The 20,849-nt window shown below is 42.1% G+C and overlaps 1 protein-coding gene across 5 annotated transcripts in view; it reads left to right on the top strand.

The window, feature by feature from the left end:
- The first annotated feature begins 2,919 nt into the window (after positions 1-2,919).
- UGGT1 (UDP-glucose glycoprotein glucosyltransferase 1) overlaps positions 2,920-20,849 on the top strand; it is a 42,477-nt gene continuing 24,547 nt past the window's right edge. For 2 of the 5 annotated variants that reach the window (XM_088670728.1, XM_088670727.1), the window contains exons 1-16: positions 2,920-3,142; positions 5,302-5,439; positions 5,706-5,788; positions 6,539-6,669; positions 7,581-7,693; positions 8,321-8,495; positions 9,217-9,313; positions 10,523-10,601; positions 11,194-11,294; positions 12,650-12,749; positions 14,920-14,980; positions 18,091-18,182; positions 18,296-18,446; positions 18,709-18,828; positions 19,798-19,883; positions 20,610-20,745. In XM_088670728.1, the coding sequence (XP_088526854.1) occupies positions 5,315-5,439; positions 5,706-5,788; positions 6,539-6,669; positions 7,581-7,693; positions 8,321-8,495; positions 9,217-9,313; positions 10,523-10,601; positions 11,194-11,294; positions 12,650-12,749; positions 14,920-14,980; positions 18,091-18,182; positions 18,296-18,446; positions 18,709-18,828; positions 19,798-19,883; positions 20,610-20,745 (1,650 nt within the window). In that variant the 5' untranslated portion in view covers positions 2,920-3,142; positions 5,302-5,314. Of the gene's footprint in view, positions 3,143-3,351; positions 3,961-5,301; positions 5,440-5,705; positions 5,789-6,538; positions 6,670-7,580; positions 7,694-8,320; positions 8,496-9,216; positions 9,314-10,522; positions 10,602-11,193; positions 11,295-12,649; positions 12,750-14,919; positions 14,981-18,090; positions 18,183-18,295; positions 18,447-18,708; positions 18,829-19,797; positions 19,884-20,609; positions 20,746-20,849 lie in introns of those variants that run through there. The other 3 variants (XM_035132971.3, XM_035132970.3, XM_035132973.3) reach the window with 2 other exon arrangements.

The raw sequence follows: 20,849 nt of genomic DNA, 5'->3' as shown, positions 1-20,849 counted from the left end.
GAAGCCGTATTGCTCCCGCTCTGCCTAACATTTACCTGCCTGACCCTTAATAAAAGGTTTATTATTGCCCCTTTGCTGTGATCTCGTTATTTAAAAACACATAAGTTCTCTGTATTTTAGCAGCATCTCATTCACTGGTTATGAACGGGGCTAATATTAATATTATTGTAGTACATGGAATATAATGGACAGGCGTGGACTCTTGGACAATTGCCGTCAACACTGGGCTGTCATATACAAGGGAAGGGTCCCCAGTGCAGCCTGTAGCATTCCTCCTATACTCACTGGAGTATATTGCAATGCCAGTACAGTGTCAGAGAAGGCCGGGTGGTGGCACAGGTTCAGATCCATGCTCAACGGTGAAGCTCCTCCATAAACTAATTGCCACATTCTACCTCACAGTTGTAGGAATAAAGCAGGGAGATTTACACCACTTAGCGCTCCTCGGAGGAACGTAATAAATACTGAACCAGCTTCAGCCCAGTAAATGGTTCCTTAGGGCAGAGAAGTTCTGGTGCGCCAGAAGCGGTTTAGTCATGCTGGCCACATGACCCAGAAAGCTGTCTGTGGACAAACGCCAGCTCCTTCGACCTAAAGCAAGATGAGCACCGCACCCCATAGTTGCTTTCAACTGGACTTAACTGTCCAGGGATCATTTACCTTCTTTACCTTTACATAATTTTATTTGCATGCTGCCTTTCCGCAGTTCAAGCAATGCTCAAGGTAGCTTACAACATGAAAAATACATAACTACAGCATAACAAAAGTACAGTACTGTAGTCATAATCAACAAATCATTAGAAAATACACAACCAAACTGAACAATTTCCACATAAATAACAATATCTAAAATAAAGATACAAAAAAGAAACAGCAACAACCCCCTGCAACAAAAACAAATTCCAAACACCTCCAAGGGTCTGTGTAGGAGCTGCAGCTTCTGCAGCTGGAGTCAGTGTGGGCCTCACCCTCCCATTCTTGTTGGAAGAAGGCCTGCAAGGCAAAAGACCAGATCTTCCAGGATTCACAGCCAAGATGGACTGCATGCCTTAGCATCCAGATCCTTATTTTAAACCACCAGCAGCAGTTTTAAGGAGGGTGGAGAGTACATGATCTGCCAACACTTCTGCTGATGGGGAAGAATGTGAAATGGGGTGGTGGAGGTGGCCATTCCTTTATGAAAAAAGGAGACTTGTGTGAAGCCGCACTGTGGCTGGCAGGATTGGGAGGGATAGGTGGTGTTGCACGTGAGGATTTTAGATATGGAGCTGGTGGGGAGTCTCAGATGGTGGGAAGTTGTCAAATATACAGTATATAGATGTTCAAGTTCATAGAAGGGGAGGTGGTGATGTGGGCAATGCTGGTGAATGAATACTGGCAAGCAATATTAGACTGACAATGGGTACTATTAGATATTGATATGTGAACCACCCTGAGACATCTGGGTATAGCACAGTATACAAATTCAATAAATAATAAAAATAATAATACAGTGGTACCTTGGGTTACAGACGCTTCAGGTTACAGACGCTTCAGGTTACAGACTCCGCTCACCCAGAACTAGTACCTCAGGTTAAGAACTTTGCTTCAGGATGACAACAGAAATTGCGTGGTGGCGGCAGTGGAAGGCCCCATTAGCTAAAGTGGTACCTCAGGTTAAGAACAGTTTCAGGTTAAGAACAGACCTCCGGAACGAATTAAGTTCTTAACCTAAATAATAATAATAATAATAATAATAATAATAATAATAATAGGCAATCTAGATTTGGTGGCTAAATGACCAACAGTTCACACTGCATATCATATTATATGATCTACAAGGTTTTTAATTTTTTTGTCATCTATCAGTAGGCATTCGATGGTATCAGGTTGCAGCAAAATGAGCAATGGGAAGCAGGTCAACTCCATTGGATCTTCTGAGAGACCAGCTCCTTTTGGTTTCAGTTTGAACAGCCTTATGACCTTTGTAACTGTTACGAAATGGTGCTTGAATTTATTTGCCCCCCCCCCCTTTGGCATCATGCGTTTTAAACAGTAAGCCAGGAATTGTCTTGTGGTGTGTTTTTTAAATTGATCTGCAAGGCACTGTGGGAGTCTTTGTGCCTGAATAATTGAATGAAAGTGTTAAATAAAGAAAATACAGTGCTATTTTTCTAGAAAAAGAGGTGCTGGAACGGAGTTCCAGTGTTTCCCCTGAAAAAAGTCCTGTGAAAAAATATAAATAACCACTGATCCTACTTCCAGTGTTCCTTGCTGTCACTGCCACTCACTTACTTCCCCACTTGGGTGGGTGAGTAATTGGCTGCCTTTTGAGGGTTCACAATATCATAAACATATGATATAAGCAAGGGCCAGATATAGCAGGAAGGAGGGGCAGCCAGGGGACGAAGAGGAGACACTACTACAGATGGTGTCTTGTCAAAAAAATTGTTCACATAAGTTGGTAGTCCCACTGAATAAATCTTGCTGAGGGCTCTGCCACTTGAAAACCTGGGACTGGCTTTGAATATATGGGTGAGGCTTGGGTTGGGTTTAGACCAGATGACTTGACTGGTTGTTTTCCACAGCTGCGGGCCCATAAGTAGGCAGAAGGAATGTCTCTTCAAGCAAGGGTTGCATAGATAATAGGTTTGGGTTCTGTACTCATGCAGGCTGTTGTGGGGGATAGGAGATGGAATCAAGTACTGTATCCTGAAAAAGGTTGCAGTTGGGCAGAAGGTCCCTATTGAAGTGATTTGTCTCTTTGTTATTAAAGGAGTCTCAAGTCCTGCAGGTTTTTAAACTGGGCTCAGGAAACAATTTTGCAGCGTAGAACAGGGATGCGAAGGAAACGTGAGGCTCTTCAGATACTGTTGGACTCAAACTCCTATAACGGCTGGAGCCCAGGCACAAGGACGTTGGGCGCTTGTCGTCCCAACCACCTCTGGAGAGCAGGTGCCTCATCCACGATGCAGAACTATGAAAGTGCAGAGCGGCACTGGAGTCTGGCAACGGCTCGGGAGGAAGACTTCCTGCCTAGTGCTAAAGAGGATCTTCCTAGAGCTGGTGCCTGTACAGTACAGTACTATCTACGCTAGTCGAAAAAGCCACAAGTCTCTTGCAGCGAACTACTCAGCGAAATAGCCTTTATCTCTTTGTGCGTGTGCGTATTGGTGTGTAGGGTGGGGAAATACTACTACTACGACTACTACTACTACTAATTCAGTGGCGAGGTGGAAGCGGGAGATGTTATTGTGTCGGCAGATAATAAAGCGGGAAGAGTAGGGTGCAGCTTCACGGTAGCGTCGGTTGACTGCTTGCGGACAGTTCGTGTTCCGCTTCGTGAGGGGAATAGCGCCCCTGCTGGGCGACTGGAGCGTCCGTCGCCTTGAGAGGGACTTTGTTTGCCCATAGCCGAAATGGCGCCGCGAGAGTCAAGGGCTGTTCCCAGACTGGTTCCCTCCGTAGGGCAAAGAGCCGCTTCGCCGCAGCTCTTCCTGGTAGCCGGCGAGGGGCCGGAACCGGAAGCGAGCTGTCAGGAAACCGAAGGAGCCGCGGCGGGTGAAGCAGGAAAGGAGCGTGGCGGTAGCTTACAGGCGTAATAATAATCCGCACGGCACGATAGCCCCAGGAGGAGCGGGAGGCGCCCTCTGGCTAAGTGGCGGCACCGGCACCATCGCCCCCTCGTGCGGTTCCCGAGCACTGGACGGTGAGTGGGTGCCTGGGGTCCCGGACACCCGCCTCTGAAGACGCCGCCGCTTCTCCTTTTTCGGGCTCTCCAGGGGCGCGATCCGGAGGAGGCGGAGGTGGAGTCCGAGTCCATACGAGCAAGGAAAGGGGGGGGGGTCCTAAGGGATTGGGACGCGGAGAATTCGGGGTGGTTAACCAGAGGGGGAAACGCCACAGGCAAGCTCGTGTTTCCAGCCTTGCAACACAGCCGCGCGATTTTAAGGCTGCAGTCCTGACGGAGTCAGCTCAGAGGTAGGTGCTATTGAATCCCGTGGGTTTCACCCCCAGGCGAGCAGGGTTAGGATTGCAGCCCGAATTCCGGCAACTTTGTGGCGTTGTCAAGGATTCGGATATCTCGAACCGAATGACAGAGATGCGGTTGGCAGTTGGGTGTTTATTCGCAAAGCTCCTTTGGATCCATACAGAAAAGTATTTTTTTTTTTTTTGCTAAAACTGTGTACGGAAAGGAAGATCTAACTAACGAAGGTGTTAGCCCCAGGGCTCTTGGATTCGTTGTTGTTGTACCAGAGGGACAGGATCGCCTTACCTGCACAATTGGATTTGTGATTGGAATTGGCATGGTCAGAACTATCATTTGCCATATCTGGGCATGCCTGTGTTAGTGGAGTCCCACAATGGTGCTAAGAGTAGTCCGTGAATGCACAGTAGGATGCATTGGATCAAGGGGGGAGCACTAGTTAAAAAAAAAGAATACTGGGTAGCAAGGCTGAGAATGACATTTCTACTGAGGATTTTGGAGATAGTAGGTTGGATGATGATGATGACCTAGATGGGCTAGTGTCTGACTCAGCAGCTTATGTAATTTCTGCAGTGCCACTTGTTACCTTTACAGTATAAAGTACAAGTGAGACAAATAAAATACGTTTTTTGGGAAGGATTCATTTTTCTGAGACCTCCGTTTCTCTACTCTCTCAGGCCAACTTCATAGATGTTAGAATTGCCATGAGGCTTTTATATGTGCTTTAATATTGTGCTTCCTGCAATGTAAAATTATTATTATTCACATACAAAGTGCCTGCATTTTCAAAGTGATGTGCATGTACTGTATTAAAAGAGAAGACAGTCCCTGTAAATAGACTTACAGTGTAATAGACATGATACAGAAGGGAAAAATGGAATCAGGAGGGGAAAAGAAGAGACAGTACTGGAATACCTGCTTATTCACTAGCTCATGATAGACTCATAGAATTGTATAGCTCGAAGGGACCCTGAGGATCATCTAGTCCAACCCTCTGCAGTGCAGGAATCTCAACACGTGTTCCCCAATACATGTGAATCAGCCCATTACCTCTGAACCAGTCCTAGAATTGCCTCTTTATTTTCCCAGATTTTGTTTATTTTCTTATATGCTGCCTTTCTTCCATTGTGGAACCCAAGGTGGCTTACATTTCATTCTCAGGTGGTCACCCAACCAGGTGCTGCTTAGCTTCAGCAAGATGGCAGACCCAGCTTTTGTGTCAAGATACATACCTTATAACTGATTGCACACCCATGGATTTTCAGAAACATACACTGCTTAACTATACATACTGAAATACAATGCTTAAGTTAAATGTCTTCATTTGTTTCCAGGTTCTTTTATAAGATGGGAACTCTAATTGCACTTATTGGAATATGGGTGAGCTTCTCCCTTGTAAAAGCAGATTCAAAAGCAGTGACGACTTCTTTGACTACTAAGTGGTTTTCCACACCTTTATTACTTGAAGCAAGGTAAGCAAGATGGCTAACTCAATGGTTTTGTTTTTTAAAAAATCAGTTTACATATGTAATCTCCCATATAATTTGTGTCTCTATGTTACAAATGAGAGAGGCTTAGACAGTGGCTTGCCTTAAAAACACCCAGTAAATTAATTACTAAATGGAATTTGAATCTGGACTTGTGAAATGCAGTGTCATAGGTTTTTTTTTTAAAAAAAATAAACCCCAAAACAAATAAAACTTAACATAATGTAATGATTCCTCTCTCCTTTCTTCAGTGAATTTTTAGCAGAAGAAGGTCAAGAGAAATTTTGGAGCTTTGTTGAAACCTGTCAGGACTTTGGATCATCCAATCATGATGGTAATTATTGCATTCCTTGGTTGCTTTGTAAACAGATAGGGTACTCTGTGCTAAATTCTTTGTAAAGGCTCATTGGTATAAATGACAAACACTTAATACAGTCGTACCTCGGAAGTTGAACAGAATCCATTCCGAAAGTCCGTTTGAGTTCCGAAACATTCGACTTCCAAAGCGCGGCTTCTGATTGGCAATTATGTGCTTAGCAATTGTAGTAGTGACCAATGAGTATGAATAATCGAGTTCAGAGAGAGAAAGAAATAGATTTTTTGCATGCAGTATTATATGGAGGTAGCTTAGGATCACAGTGTTTACCAACTTGTAGTCATATACAGTGGTACCTCGACTTACGAACGACTCGACAACCGAATTTTTCGACTTACGAATGGGGCAAATGGTCGCGCGCTTACGAATGTCTCGACATCCGAAAGGAAACCACAGGAAACCGTTTTTCGACTTACGAATTTTTCCGTTTCCAATGCATTCCTATGGGAAATCACGTTTCCAATGGCGCTTTTTGACTTACGAATTTTTCGACCTACGAAGGTGCCTTCGGAACGGATTAAATTCGTAAGTCGAGGCACCACTGTATTTCCAACTTGATATGACTGCACAGGATGCTGATTCCTTGTGTTGTTTAAAATTGTGTTACTTGTATGTGGTTGTAGTATGAACCATGACAATTATAGCTGATTTTAAAAATCCCTCTCCACTTGCATTAAAAACTAAATAGTTTACTTTGTGGGTTGGCAGGTACTGATTATTCCTCTTACTATGCAATGCTGCAAGCAGCTTCCCAGAATCTTTCACCTTTGCAACAGAACTTGTTGAAATTTGCCTTGTCTTTGCGCTCTTATTCAGCTACAGTTCAAGCCTTCCAGCAGGTTAGTATATAGCTTTTGGAACATTTCTGATTCTCATGTTTTCATACAGGCAATAATACAAAAGGAAACACTGGGTGTCTTCTCTCCCTGAACTAGCAACCTAAGCCGTGTGTTTGACCATATTACAATGACTGACTATACTGTGTATATTGGGAGTGATAATATGTTGATGGAGCTTATTGAGTTGACAGATAATAGCCCCTTACCTGATTGCTTGCCAGCCTAGACACCAAGGTTAGGTATAGTGTCTAGGCATTGACAATCTTCCACCTCTTTCCTAACCACTGCCCAGAGAAATATTGGGCATGGTATCAGTGCTGCAAAAGTTAGCACATGGATATTTATGTTCCTTTAAATTTAAAAGGAATGGCTTCTCATTTTGCAATTGCAAAGGAAACTGCTTCAGTATCCTGCCCACCATCTTGTTTGCCTACCATTTCTCACTGGCTGCTCGCCCAACATTAATAGTAAACACATATCAAGATTGTTTGATTGAGATTGGGGGGGGGGAGGGAAGGGAACAAATAAAGTTGCTGTAAGATTATCCCTCTTTCTCTCATTTAGCTCCAAGACAGGAGACCTTTCTTGAATGATTATAAAATGGAGTGATCTTTATTTTGTGTGGTATTTGTCTTTGGAAGAATCTAAGAAGTTTATTCTACCTTCCTCGCTGGTATCCATCTGGGCTGGAAGCAAAAAAGCTGTCAAATGCCCCCATTTCACAAGTTGTGGCCAGTTTTTTCTGATGTGATTCAGTGGCTGTACTGTTTGTTCATATGGATAAAAAATGACAATGCACAGATGAATCTATTAGAAGCAGAGTATCTTGTGATCCTGTTACTATGACCATGATGCAATTCTCCTCCCAAAAAAGCTTGACGTCTTATTATAATAGATCCATTTTAATACAGATAGCAGCTGATGAGCCCCCACCAGAGGGATGTAATGCATTTTTTGTTGTACATGGAGAGAAGACTTGTGAATCTGACAAACTCAAAATGCTTCTACAAACAGCTTCAGAAAGGTAGTTTTACTTTGTACCAAAGCATCAACTATACTGCTTCTTATTTTGTTAAAATTGGGCAATCTGATTCAGTGTTTGTCGTTTGTTCTGTATTACATATCTCTATGATTTCACAGTTTCATGATGTTTAAATAATTTTATTGTACACTATTTTGCTATTTTTTATGAGTTGGTGATTTATAAACATTCTGATTAAATGATTGATTACAATCTTAACTTGTTGCTACTTTGGACATAAGGTCCCAGAGCAGGATGCAGTCATAAGATTCTGGGGTGGGTTACAACAATAGATTACAACCATAGAGTATACAAAGATACAAATAGATAAAACCATTACAATTGTAAAACGCATACTGTTCAGTTCCATTTGCAATGGCTTCACAAGTGACACCATTTTAGGAATTCATTCAGTTTCATAATTGTGAGAAGCAGAGCAATAAAGTGCTGGGATTTTCATAGGGAAATCTTGTTTTAATTCTTCATAAATCACATTTAATGATTCAAGCATTAGAATAAGGACTGTCGTAATTACCTATTTAGTCTCTTTTATATGTTCAATACAGTCAAAAGCATTATCTAATCTTGTTAAAGTACAGTATTTATACTGGGGTGTTCGTCTTGTTCTAGGCCAAAGCCTTTTATATTCAAAGGCGACCACAAATACCCAGTCTCAGACCCGGAAAGTCCTGTGGTAATCTTGTATGCTGAGATTGGCTCTGAGGAGATGTCTAGATTTCACAGACTACTTGTATCAAAAGTCAATGCTGGAGAAATCACCTACATTCTTAGGCATTACATTGCTGTAAGTACTAAAACGATCTTAGGAAAGTCCACATGATTTAAAGTATTTTTCAGGAACAATATTTGGTATTTAAGTGCCACTTCAAGAATATTTTGCATTGAGTTCTAAAATCGTATGTGTCTTTATATAAAACATATTGCCAGTTTTTTTTATTGTTTTCAATATTGCAACATTTGTGTGTTTTGAAGAGGGGTTATCTTTTCTGATTATATTCAAAGATTTAATCCTCTATTTGTATAAGACAACTGTGAAGCTGAATCTAGACTGACTGTTTTAAAGATCTAGAAGCTGTTAGATCTCAATTTGAAGAGGTAATAGATTCAGGGTATTTATGGTTACAGTTCTTTTTGTATTCTTACTGCCCCTTATGACTTTTGTAGCAATGTGCAATGAAATTTGAGGTTTCAGATATGTAAATACCAGCACCTCTTCCAGCTGAGAGGCATTACCAAGACAGCAGGAATCACTACAAGAGCTTATTAGATGGAAGCCACATTTTTCATCCTCCTACTAGTTGGAGTTCTGAATTGGGCTGCAACTTTCTTATCACAGAGAGGGTGGGTGGGTGTTTATAGTTGAGCTGCAACACAACTTGTTCTAAGTTTAAATCAGGGTGGTCCAACTGCCCGTGATTATGGTCTGGCGAAGCTGGGAGAGATAAACCTAGCAAATGTCTTGTTGCACCCATGTCACCTTGCTTTTACTCCTTTCTCTCTTGTAGAATCCAAGTAAAGAAAGAGTCTACCTGTCAGGCTATGGTGTGGAGCTGGCCATTAAAAGCACAGAATATAAGGCCAAGGATGATACCCAGGTGAAAGGTGAATTCCTACCTTAAGAGCAGTGATGGTTCCACCATGAACTGGAATATATTCCAAAATTGTTTTTCAAATTCTCTTCATATGCTCTCATTGTTATTCTATTTAGGATTGAATCACTCTTTCAGGGTATATTAGCGATATGCTGCAGTAATCTAAATCATTCATATTTATTTATATACTATCTTTCCACAATGAAATTCTGCTCAAAATGGCTTGTAACAAACTAAATAATAATAAATGAAAACCCATTGAATAGCAATCACTCTGGAATTGATTGCACGTTGACAGGAGCTGCTGAAGCTAGACTAGGCAACCTTTGGATTGATACTCTTAAGGGTTGGAAGGTTCATGTACTTTAGGATGAGGCAACTTGCCCAGGCAACCTATTACCTTCCCTTGACGTGGCAGAATTGTGTAGGTTCCCAGTTCAATCTGGAGTGAGAAGCTTGTCTGGACTTGCTCTCTCCTTGGCTGTTAGCAATCTGTGTGCCCAATTTCCCCTCAGGCCCCAGTTCCAGGGTCTTGCCTCACACTTCTTCACCTTCTGCTTTCCTTGCAAGGCTGCCTAACCTCTTACACACATGTTTAATTGCCTCCTGCAGATCCTTCTTTTTTTAATGATAATAAGCTGTGGTGCATGAAAAGCAGCACAATTTTTAAATGAAGGAAAAGCCATTGTAATTTTTATCTGTGTTTTAACTTTGTGTTAATCCCTCCCTTCCACCAGTTTGCTGGCTTCAAATCCTACTAGCATGGTGTTGGCTACTAAGTTAAACATGCAGAAAAACATGCAAAGGCAGAATGAGGAGTGTTGTCATCATTTTGTCCTTTTTTGTGCAACAAGCCACTTCTTTAGAAGTTTGATGTTTGCTCCCTATGGAGCCAGAGTGAGGAAGAGTCTTCGCAGTGGAGAGCAGCACCAGATTATTCACTGGTTGACAGAAGTAGCATTATAAAACCCTCAGAGAATGAGAGGCAAGGAATGTCACTGTTCCCCCCTCACCAAGGAATGACCCCATTACACTTTGGTGCCTGTTGTAAGAAATTGCAGCAATAGCCTACTTATCTTAGAAACAAGAGGTGCTTTCTGTTACAGCTGTCTGAAGTGTTGATATTGTGTGCTGAAGGCTTGTAAGGCTTATCAGACTCTTTATGACCGATTGTTTCCTAAATGGTATCATAATCAGGAGTATTTTCATGTTTCTATAGGCGCAGATGTGAATGCAACAGTAATAGGTGAAAATGACCCCATTGATGAAGTGCAGGGATTTCTGTTTGGAAAACTGAGGTACGTCATGCTCTTGACAAACAAGTTCGTTTTCCTTGGCTTTTCCACCTAAAGCATTCCAGAAACTGACTTGCAAGGGAATACATAAAGAACATTGCAGGGAGCGGGGCTCAGTAATAGTGCACATGTTTTGCCTGCGGAAGGTCCCAGGTTCAGTCCTGGCATCAGCAGGTGGGGATGGGAAGGGCTTCTACCTGAAACCCTGGAGAGCTGCTGCCATTCAGTGTTGGCAATCTTGAATTAGATGGGCTAACTTAAACTGTATACAGCAGTTTCCCCTGTTACTTTTAGCTGCATTTTCCTACTAAAGTCTACAAAATATTAATAAAAGGGACCCAAATCCACATCTATTAGGGGCAGTTGTGTGGGAAGGTAAATAGCGTTTCCGCGCGCTACTCTGGTTCGCCAGAAGCGGCCTAGTCATGCTGGCCACATGACCCGGAAGCTGTCTGCGGACAAACTTCGGCTATAGAGCAAGGTGAGCACGCAACCGCAGAGTTGTCCGCGACTGGACCTAACGGTTGGGGTACCTTTACCTTTAATAATATAGGTTTCCTTAAATAATACAGGTTTCCTTCATTTTTTATTCTAGGCAGTTGCACCCCAATTTGAAAGAAGAACTGAAAGAACTAAGAAAACATCTTGTTGAAAGCACCAATGAAATGGCGCCCTTAAAAGTGTGGCAATTACAAGGTAAGTATCCATATTAGACCCTCTCCTGCAAATCTGAAATGTGAACTTCAACTTCCTAGGAGCTCTTATGCTGCACTTAAGTCCTTATATACACACACTAAAATATATTTATTATGACTTCATTACGAACTGCTCTTGTATCAGCAGAAGCATCCATAAATGCAACCGTTCCTGGAACAGATACAAGCACTAACCCTTTCCATCAGCACCACCCCAAGGCATTTTCCCTTTGTGCAAAGCATCAAATTGAATGCAGTTGCATTTTTTACAGGTCAACATATTTCAAAGCACAGGTTCCTTCTTCAGCAACCATCCTAAACTTTTAAATTACATAGAATAGCTGAAGTCGTTTCTTCATGGTGCCAGATAGGTACAGTACAATATTTCTGCAAACTGCTTCAGCTATTCTGCATACTTTGACGAAGAAAACTTTGCTCCTAAAAGCATTCACCTGGAATTCATCTTCTATTTCTTCAGTCCAAAACCCCATTGTGCCTGGCTGGGATGGACTTTGATTAGATGAAGGTGCCCCTCTACCCACAGAGTGATGCCAGCATCAACTCCCAGCTCCTCATTCCACCTGGTGGCGGCTCATGGAAAGCCCCTAAATGGGGTGTTCTAGGGAAGGGACTGAGCCAGCCCCATGACTGTCCCTGCTAGATCCCAAGCAGACCCCACTGCTGCCTTGTGGTGTCTTCCAGGCTCAAGGCTGCCACAGTGATTTGCCTGCCTCTTCTGCTGTGGCCAGTAGGAGCAGGAAGGCTGCCAATGTGGTGACAACACAACCCTGCCACTGCCTGCCTGGGCTTTGGATTGCTCTGTTAGTTGGCATTAAGCAAACAAGTTCCTCCTTTTGCATTCTTCTTATTTTGGTGCCTCCTATTTCTTTTCTTTTTTGCCAGTTGCATTCTTCGCAGCTGCATTATAGTTACGGCTCATAGTTGCATTATAGATAACTCAATTTGACGAAAGACTGCAATCCTGAACACACTTGGGAGTAAGCTCCATTGGATGCAGTGGCATTTTCTTCTGAGAAAACCTGGGTGGTAAAATTCCCAAATCATTCTGATTCATTTCCAACTGGTGAATGTTTCTCGGCATTATATCCAGTTGTATGAATTGTGTACTCTGCTAAGAACAGAACATTGGTGGATGCGCTGGCTTAATCCAGGAATGCCCTTAAGCATGAACTCCGCTTCAGCCATGTGAGCAGTTTCATCAAAGTGCGTGAGAGGAATAATTGGGTGTTTAAGAGCTTCAAGAGATTAGGCTGATCTTGGCACCTAGCAGAGTTAAGCTTTACAATGTTCCAGGTTTGAAGGACTGGCTTATGATTGAACTATTTTCAATTTTAGATCTGAGCTTCCAAACTGCTGCCCGTATTCTGGCTGCTCCTACGGTGGATGCTTTGATGGTCATGAAAGATCTAAGTCAGAATTTTCCCACAAAGGCTAGGTAACTGTTGCTGCTGCTGCTGCTAAGCGAATGTAGATTATTGTGCTGTTTACTTTGGTGAAAGTGATCAAAGACCCCCTAGATTGGGGGGTCCTGGTTGTTGAAACTAAAACAAACTACTTTGGCCCCCTTACTTGTGGGGAAATGGTTGCCCCAGTGTGGTCCATCCAGCTTCCACCAGCTAACTCATAGTTTGGCAATGAGCAATTGTGGAATTAGATCATTTTAAAAGGGAAAACTTGCTTGTCAACATCTCTGCTATAATTTTGCTCTTAATACCTTGAAAACTTTAGTATAAATTGGTGGTGAAATACCCCTTGCATATTTGAAAATATTAAATATGGCCACCTTGGAAGTTCAATGAAAATGCAGGGTGTTTCTCTGATAAAGTAGAGACAATTTGACAGCAGAAAAGGTGCTGTAGGTGGAGAAAATGCCTGCCCCAGATCTGGGGATTCTATTTAAAAATAACATGAACTGGAATGCACATATCTCTGTGGCAATAGCCAAGGCCAAAGGGACAGCCCACCATATCAAATCTCATTTTTTCTCCCCTGAAGGAAATAGATAGATTCCAGCGGCACTGCAAGTAATTGATATGAAACTTTGCCCGCAACTTTTATATGGCGCCCCACTATGGATTTCAGGTGACCTCAAGAAGTTGGACAAATTTCATGCATCCCTCTTGAGGTCATTATTTGGACTTACAAACTCTGTTAAATATGAGTCAATATGCTGCGAGCTAGGAATACTACCTCTATCAATAAGAGCGTGGCTGAGGACTTTGAAATACTGGATCTTCCTTCATAATAGAGCCCTATCTCCTAACTCTCTCCTTTACGACCTTTTAAGTGATAGTATAAGCTATAACCTATCACTGACTTGCAGGAGAAAGTTGAACTCAATAGGACTAAAGATAACTGATTTTGAAAACGTTGACCCCAAAGAAGTCTGGAAAATTATTAGAAAGACTCTTATAGAGAAAAGCACCCTCTACTTACTTGAGATGGCGGGGCGCAGCACCTGCTCCCCATTACACCTGAACCTCCCAATGTGTAGAGACTTTAAAGGGGGATATATGGCAAACTTGAAGAGTCAGGAAGGGTGCAGGCTCTTCATGTTGGCTAGATTCAACGTGTTCCCCTCTATGGAGACAGAAGGAAGGTATCTAGCTCTCCCAAAAGCCGAACGTTTATGTAAATGCGGGAAGAATGAACCAGATACATTGGACCACATTTTCTTTTCCTGTAATTACAGTATTAATGCGAGAAGACGATTGCTGGATGCTTTGCAGGTGGATGCATCGATCGCAGCAATGCCAACTATTCAGGGGTTATTGTCAGATAATAATGATGAAGTTACTTTAGTGGTGGCTGAGTTTTTGTGCTTGGTTTACGCAGAGAGATTGGGCCACTGTGGAGAGGACCCGGGGATGCTAATTGAAAATTGATATATTGCTCTAAAATACTAAATCAATTAATATGTATTTTATTTCATGAAGTTTATAATGTGAATGTTTTACTCATAATTTTGTTCTGAAGCTTCTGAATTTGTCATGCCTAATAAAGGTTATTGATTTGATTTGAAAATGCCTGCCAGGAATAAGAAAACCATTCATAATTGGTTTGCGAGGAACAGGGGCAGGAAACACATACTCAGGCAGCTATACAGCCAACAACAACCTGCCCTGATCATATCTTCAGTGAGGCTATACCTGAAAAGTCAATATTTCTGCACCATCAGTACACTATAGCATTTGTAATCTAAGTGGATATTAGTGTTTTTCTATTAAATAAGAGATGTTAAGTCCATAGTTGGTTCAGATGACCTATCTCTTTTAAGGGATAATAACTTCCTCCTGGTATGTGTCCTTTTGGATTTAAAAGCTGAAAGCACATAATTCTTGTGCAATCATTTTTGGCACTAATTTTGAAGATGTCAAACTTTGTAGGGTTTAATATGTGCAGGTTCCCCCCCCCTTGATTGCACTAGAGAGCTTAAATGAAATAGATTAATTGTCCTTGCAGTTGCAATGTATTCTATATGAATTCCAGTATCTGTTTACTTGTAACAATTGTAGTGGGACATGTTCGAGTGGGAACAGATAGAAAAACAAAAGAAGAGGTAGGACAGACAATTAATGATAATGTGACTCTTTTGGTTTCTGTAGGGCAATAACAAAAACAGTTGTTTCTTCAGAACTCAGATCAGAAATTGAAGAGAACCAAAAGGTAATTGTATGGAGCCATATTGTTTTGGAGCCTCTTGGCAAAATAGGGATTTGAACCCAGGTCTCCTGGGCTGATACTAGCCATTAAGCCACACTGCCTCTCTGTATTTAAAAAGCACCTTTTTATCGAGCTCTAAATACTTTGAAATGCTGTTCTTCTTCTAGAATGTCCAGAATGTTTTGTTGGTTTCTGGTTGTACTGTAGTAGCTACAGCCTAGGGCAGAATTTGGAGGAAAGGTTCTTCATCATATCATAGAACCATAGAATTGTAGAGTTGGAAGGTGCACCGAGGGTCATCTAGTCCAACCCCCTGCAATGCAGGAATCTCAACTAAAGCATCTAGGACAGATGGCCACCCAACCTCTACTTAAAAACCTCCAGTGAAGAAGAGTCCACTACCTTCTGAGGGAGTCTGTTCCAGTGAACCCTAACACTGTTCTGTGCAAGGTTTATATTCTACAAGCTCAGAAGCTATGAGCCAAATGACTGGTTTTATCTGGATATTTCCCAGGGAATAGTCACAAGCAGTTACTCAAGGGAAACTTGGCCTTTCGGGTTTTGCCTTGCTTTTGAATAAGTCCCAGTGCATTTCAGACTTGAAACTTAGTGGCTTCTGTGAAACTTTAACCATTGGCACAGCAGGAGCAGAACAATCCGCTCAATTGACTTATTTATCTCTGTTTAAGACCGAAATCACAGCGTAATTGAATCTGCTGCATAATATCATGTTTAACTTTCTCTTATCTTTAAGGGAATAATGTACTCCAAAGCATATCTATTTACTGTAAGAAATGTCAGGGTGAATGTGCAAAATATCAGGAATGCTGTCTTAACAAGCTCCCTGAAGAGTCCCATTCTAGAAAAGAATTACCTCAGAGGAACTGGGTTGTCACAACAATTACAAAAGAAACAATGGGGCAGACATGGAGAATGTTGTTCAGATATCAGAATACAAATAACCACTTACAGTTCAGCATAACAAGTTTTAACAGTGCAATCCCAGACATGTTTACCCAAAAGTACCATACTTTTCTATGTATAAGACTAGGTTTTTTTATTTAAAAATTATGCTAAAGAGTGGGGGTCGTCTTATACAATCCTCCCCCCAAAAGCTCAACATCTCCCCCCATTTTCTTAAATTTGAGTCCCCCAAAATAGGCGTCTTATACATGGGGGCATGTTATACACGGAAAAGTACGGTAAGCCCCAATAAATAAGTGGGTAAAGGATTGCAACCTAGATTGCTCTAAATCTACGTTGAGGACTGAACTTTGCAATTTACATGGCACAAAAAATGCTTATTAGTATTAGTATTATATATGAATCTCAGTCTTGAAGGTAGGTTGGCTGAAGTGAGAGAAGTAACTTTGATAAGATTATTTTTTTTTTCTTTGCTTGATTTAGCTCCCAGAGGTGACCTCTGACAGCTTTGGGAGCCCATTTTGATTTCATCTGGGCTTGACTGCAAATGATGGCCAACGATAGTGGCCTTTATATTTTGCTTATGGTGCACTGACTTTATCCCTTTTACATCCCTTTTACATCAGACTCTGTTATACTTTCAGCTAGCAAGCCACCCCCACCCCCCACAACCACTATTACTGTCAGCCATATATCATAAGTTCCTCAATATTCCTTAAAATGGCTAGCATGATTCTAGAGTACTGTATGATAAAACCACTTTGAGAAATTTATTTATTGGTCAAGTGTGTAGGCCAGCCATGGCGAAACTTGGCCCTCCAGATGTTTTGGGAGGACCAAAAACAATTACAATCATCCCTGACCACTGGTCCTGTTACCTAGGGATCATGGGAGTTGTAGTCCCAAAACACCTGAAGGGCCGAAGTTTGGCCATGCCTGGTGTAGGCAGATTGCTTGAGGACAAGTAAGTAGTTGATTCATTTTACTTCCCCATGTCTGTATAGAACCTAGAATGCTATAAAGAAGAGTAGTAATTGAAATGGGAGCACAGCTTGTAATTGTTCCACATCATCAAATAATGATGCGGGTGGCGCTGTGGTCTAAACCACAGAGCCTAGGGCTTGCTGATCGGAAGGTTGGCAGTTCGAATCCCTGTGACGGGGTAAGCTCCTTGGTCCCAGCTCCTGCCAACCTAGCAGTTTGAAAGCACGCCAGTGCAAGTAGATAAATAGGTTCCAGTCCAGTGGGAAGGTAAACGGTGTTTCAGTGCGCTGCTCTGGTTCGCCAGAAGCGGCTTAGTCATGCTGGCCACATGACATGGAAGCTGTCTGTGGACAAACGCCGGCTCCCTCGGCCTATAGAGCGAGATGAGCGTGCAACCCCAAGGTCGTCCACAACTGGACCTAATGCTCAGGGGTACCTTTACCTTTGCCTTTTATCAAATAATGGGCAGTCAGCATGCCTAATTTAGCATGCAATCCAAATCCCTGGCGGTTGGCGGCAGGGCTTAACAGGTGACAGAGCTACCATGGCATCTGGAGCCTCTCTGCTTCTGCCAGGCAGGGTGCAAGTTGTGATGGGTAGGAAAATATTTTACTTGAGTGGCACCAGCTCTAGGTTGGTGCAACAGAGAGGCCTGGATTAACTTGGAGGTACTTATAAGCCAATGAATACAGGCAGCAGCCATTTTGCACGTGTCCACCAATGCATGGGTCCTTTTGGATTCGGAACGGCAGAATGGGGGCGGGTTGGTGCACAGGGGCCAGGTGAGGTACGCAGGGGCCAGGAATGGAACCCCTGTGCAAAATGGTTGTCACCTGTACTTGGCTGCTCCAGTTCAATTGAAAGTTCATTGGTAGGTGAGCCCCGCTAATGGCAGAGCATGAATACAGGTAAAGGGAAACCACCTCATCCAGACTCCTTCCTGTGTGGTAGATCAGGGGTTTGGATTGCTCTATTAATACCTTATCATTCTATTTTTATCATAAGGTAATTCACACTCTGTGCTGCATTAGATTAATACTGATAGGTGATTTGCTATCAAGGCAGGACCAACTGAGTTTCCATTTCTGGGATCAGTTAACATTTTAAATGCACATCTTTGAAAAGATTTGATCTAAAGTTATGCGTTATTCAAGTCATGTATTTTAAAAAAGTCTATTAATGTCTTTGTTGCACTTTTCCTTCAGTACTTCAAAGGAACCTTAGGTTTACAGTCTGGGGATTCTGCCCTGTTCATCAATGGGCTGCACATAGATCTAGACACACAGGACATATTTAGGTATGAACTCTTCAAATTCTTCTTAACTGAGGTTACAGTATAGCAATATAAAATGCTACAGTATTATCAGCTGGTGGCATTCTAAAGTTTTGTCTGATCTGTGCTCTTTCTAGTTTGTTTGATGTCTTGAGGAACGAAGCTCGTGTTATGGAAGGGCTGCATAGTTTGGGAATTGTTGGCCTTTCCATGCACAATGTGCTAAAGCTGAACATCCAGCCATCGGACTCTGACTATGCTGTAGATATCAGAAGTGCTGCTATTTCAGTGAGTATGTGGGGTGAGATTTTCATTGACCAGTAAAAAAATTAAAAAAATTCACAGTATGTTATATATCCTGGTACACTCGTGTAAATACTTTGAGGCAAGTCTTGAACCTTATTTTGGTTCAACATACGAATCCATACAGTTCAGTTACTTCCACTGCAATTGAATCCCTAAATAGTGGTCCTAAATTGAAATAAGTTCTAACAGTCCAAGCAAGAAGCATTTTTAATTTATCTTGTTTGGCTTTTTCTTTTCTTTTTAGTGGATCAATAATCTTGAAGTCGACAGCAGATACAATTCTTGGCCTTCCAGTGTCCAGGAGCTGCTGCGCCCTACTTTCCCTGGTGTAATCAGACAAATAAGGAAAAACTTCCATAATTTTGTAAGTAGTATCTTATTTTGGTCTTTGGACTTCACTCTAAGATTTCCAGAGTTGGGCAACTTTAGATTTTATTTGTATGCAATGTTTTAATTAATTTCTATTACAGTAGACCCTCGGCTTATGTTACCCTTGGGTAACGTAAACTTCGGGTTGCGAAAGTGGCAAACCCAGAGGTATTCTTCTGGGTTTCACCGCTCGCGCATGCGCAGAAGTGCTCTACATGTCATGCGCAGAAGCGGCGCCTCCAGTTGCAGAAACTTCGGGATATGGCCGGACCTCTGGAATGGCTCCTGGTACGTTTCTGAGCACAGTTCAAAGTGTTGGTGCTGACCTTTAAAGCCCTAAACAGTCTCGGTCCAGTATACCTGAAGGAGCGTCTCCACCCCCATCGTTCTGCCTGGACACTAAGGTCCAGCGCCAAGGGCCTTCTGGCGGTTCCCTCACTGCAAGAAGCCAAGTTACAGGGAACCAGGCAGAGGGCCTTCTCGGTAGTGGCACCCACCCTGTGGAATGCCCTTCCACCAGATGTCAAAGAGAAAAACAACTACCAGGCTTTTAGAAGACACCTGAAGGCAGGCCTGTTTAGGGAAGCTTTTAATGTTTAATAGATTATTGTATTTTAATATTCTGTTGTAAGCTTCCCAGAGTGGCTGGGGAAACCCAGCCAGATGGGTGGGGTATAAATATATTATTATTATTATTATTATTATTATTATTATTAGTAGTAGTAGTAGTAGTATTGATCCCATCTGCAACTGGAGGTACCACTGTATAAATTTTCCACTAACATTAAGATAATCCTATATATTTAGCTTAGTTTATCTGTTCCAATAAAAAAACCACACACATACAAATAAGAATCCATAGAGAGATCTAAAACATGTTTAAAATTAAAATTGTGAAACACAGTTCTAGTCCTTCTGAAGTGATGTAATGGCATCTGAATCCTTACTTTGCTACGACTTTCAGGTACTCATCATAGACCCGTCCCATGAGAGCTCAGCAGAATTGCTTAGCATGGCTGAAATGTTCCTTAGTAACCACATACCATTGAGGTAATGCTTCAGTTACAATTTTATTTTTGAAGCTGAGTAATGTTCACAGCTGATCACCTTTCCAAACCTATGAAAAGTACATATATGGCATGATGGGAGTTTTTCTTGAGCAACCGTGCATCTCCACTACCTCTTATTCCTAACTGTATGACAGAGGAGCCTTTTGGGTCTGATCACATATGGAAGGTATCTGGGGGTCCTGGTTTGTACCAAGTGGCTGTGGTAAATCTGATATGGGACACATGCCTATGCCTATGATGTGAGTTTTGCACACATGTGAAATACCACAGACATGGAGGAATGATGCAGATGTAACATTATATGACTGTGTACCACACTGCCGCCTCATGGATGACTTCTTCACATCAGCCAGATTCATGGCTGAGTTCATGTCTGTACCAATGTCAGCCATGGTTAATGCTAACCAGGTCTAACTCAGGATTTGAAACCAGAGCTTGATGTTAGTTCCATTGTCTGGTTAGGATTGAACCCTGGTTAGCATTAACCTTGGTTAATTTGTGCGTCAAGAGAGGAAGGGGTTGCAGGGGAAAGAACACAATCCGACAGCTCATTCCTACATCCCTTCAACCACTGATAAAGGATCGGTAGTATTTAGTGGTGGTCAGTGTCACTCGTGTTCACAAACCTAAACATTTCCACTGCAGATGCTGTGCTTTTGAATATCTGATTTGGATTTTAGTCTGTTTTCTTTTGTTTTATTAATAGGATTGGACTGGTTTTTGTGGTTAATGACTCTGAAGATATTGATGGTTTACAAGATGCTGGGGTCGCCCTCCTTCGAGCCTACAATTACGTTGCAGAAGAAGTTGATAATAATTTTGCCTTCCAGACGGTTATATCTGTGAGTGTGTTGGAGAGAATTAATGCAGCTGTATTTGTTTATGTCAGCTTTGAGGCTGTTGCAACAAGAAGTCTCAAGCCTTTTCAGAAAATTTGGGTTAATGA

This window comes from Zootoca vivipara, chromosome 5, assembly GCF_965207765.1.
Source record: "Zootoca vivipara chromosome 5, rZooViv2.hap1.1, whole genome shotgun sequence".
In the NCBI taxonomy this organism is placed as follows: domain Eukaryota; kingdom Metazoa; phylum Chordata; class Lepidosauria; order Squamata; family Lacertidae; genus Zootoca; species Zootoca vivipara.
This window is presented reverse-complemented; position numbering and strand designations above follow the sequence as displayed.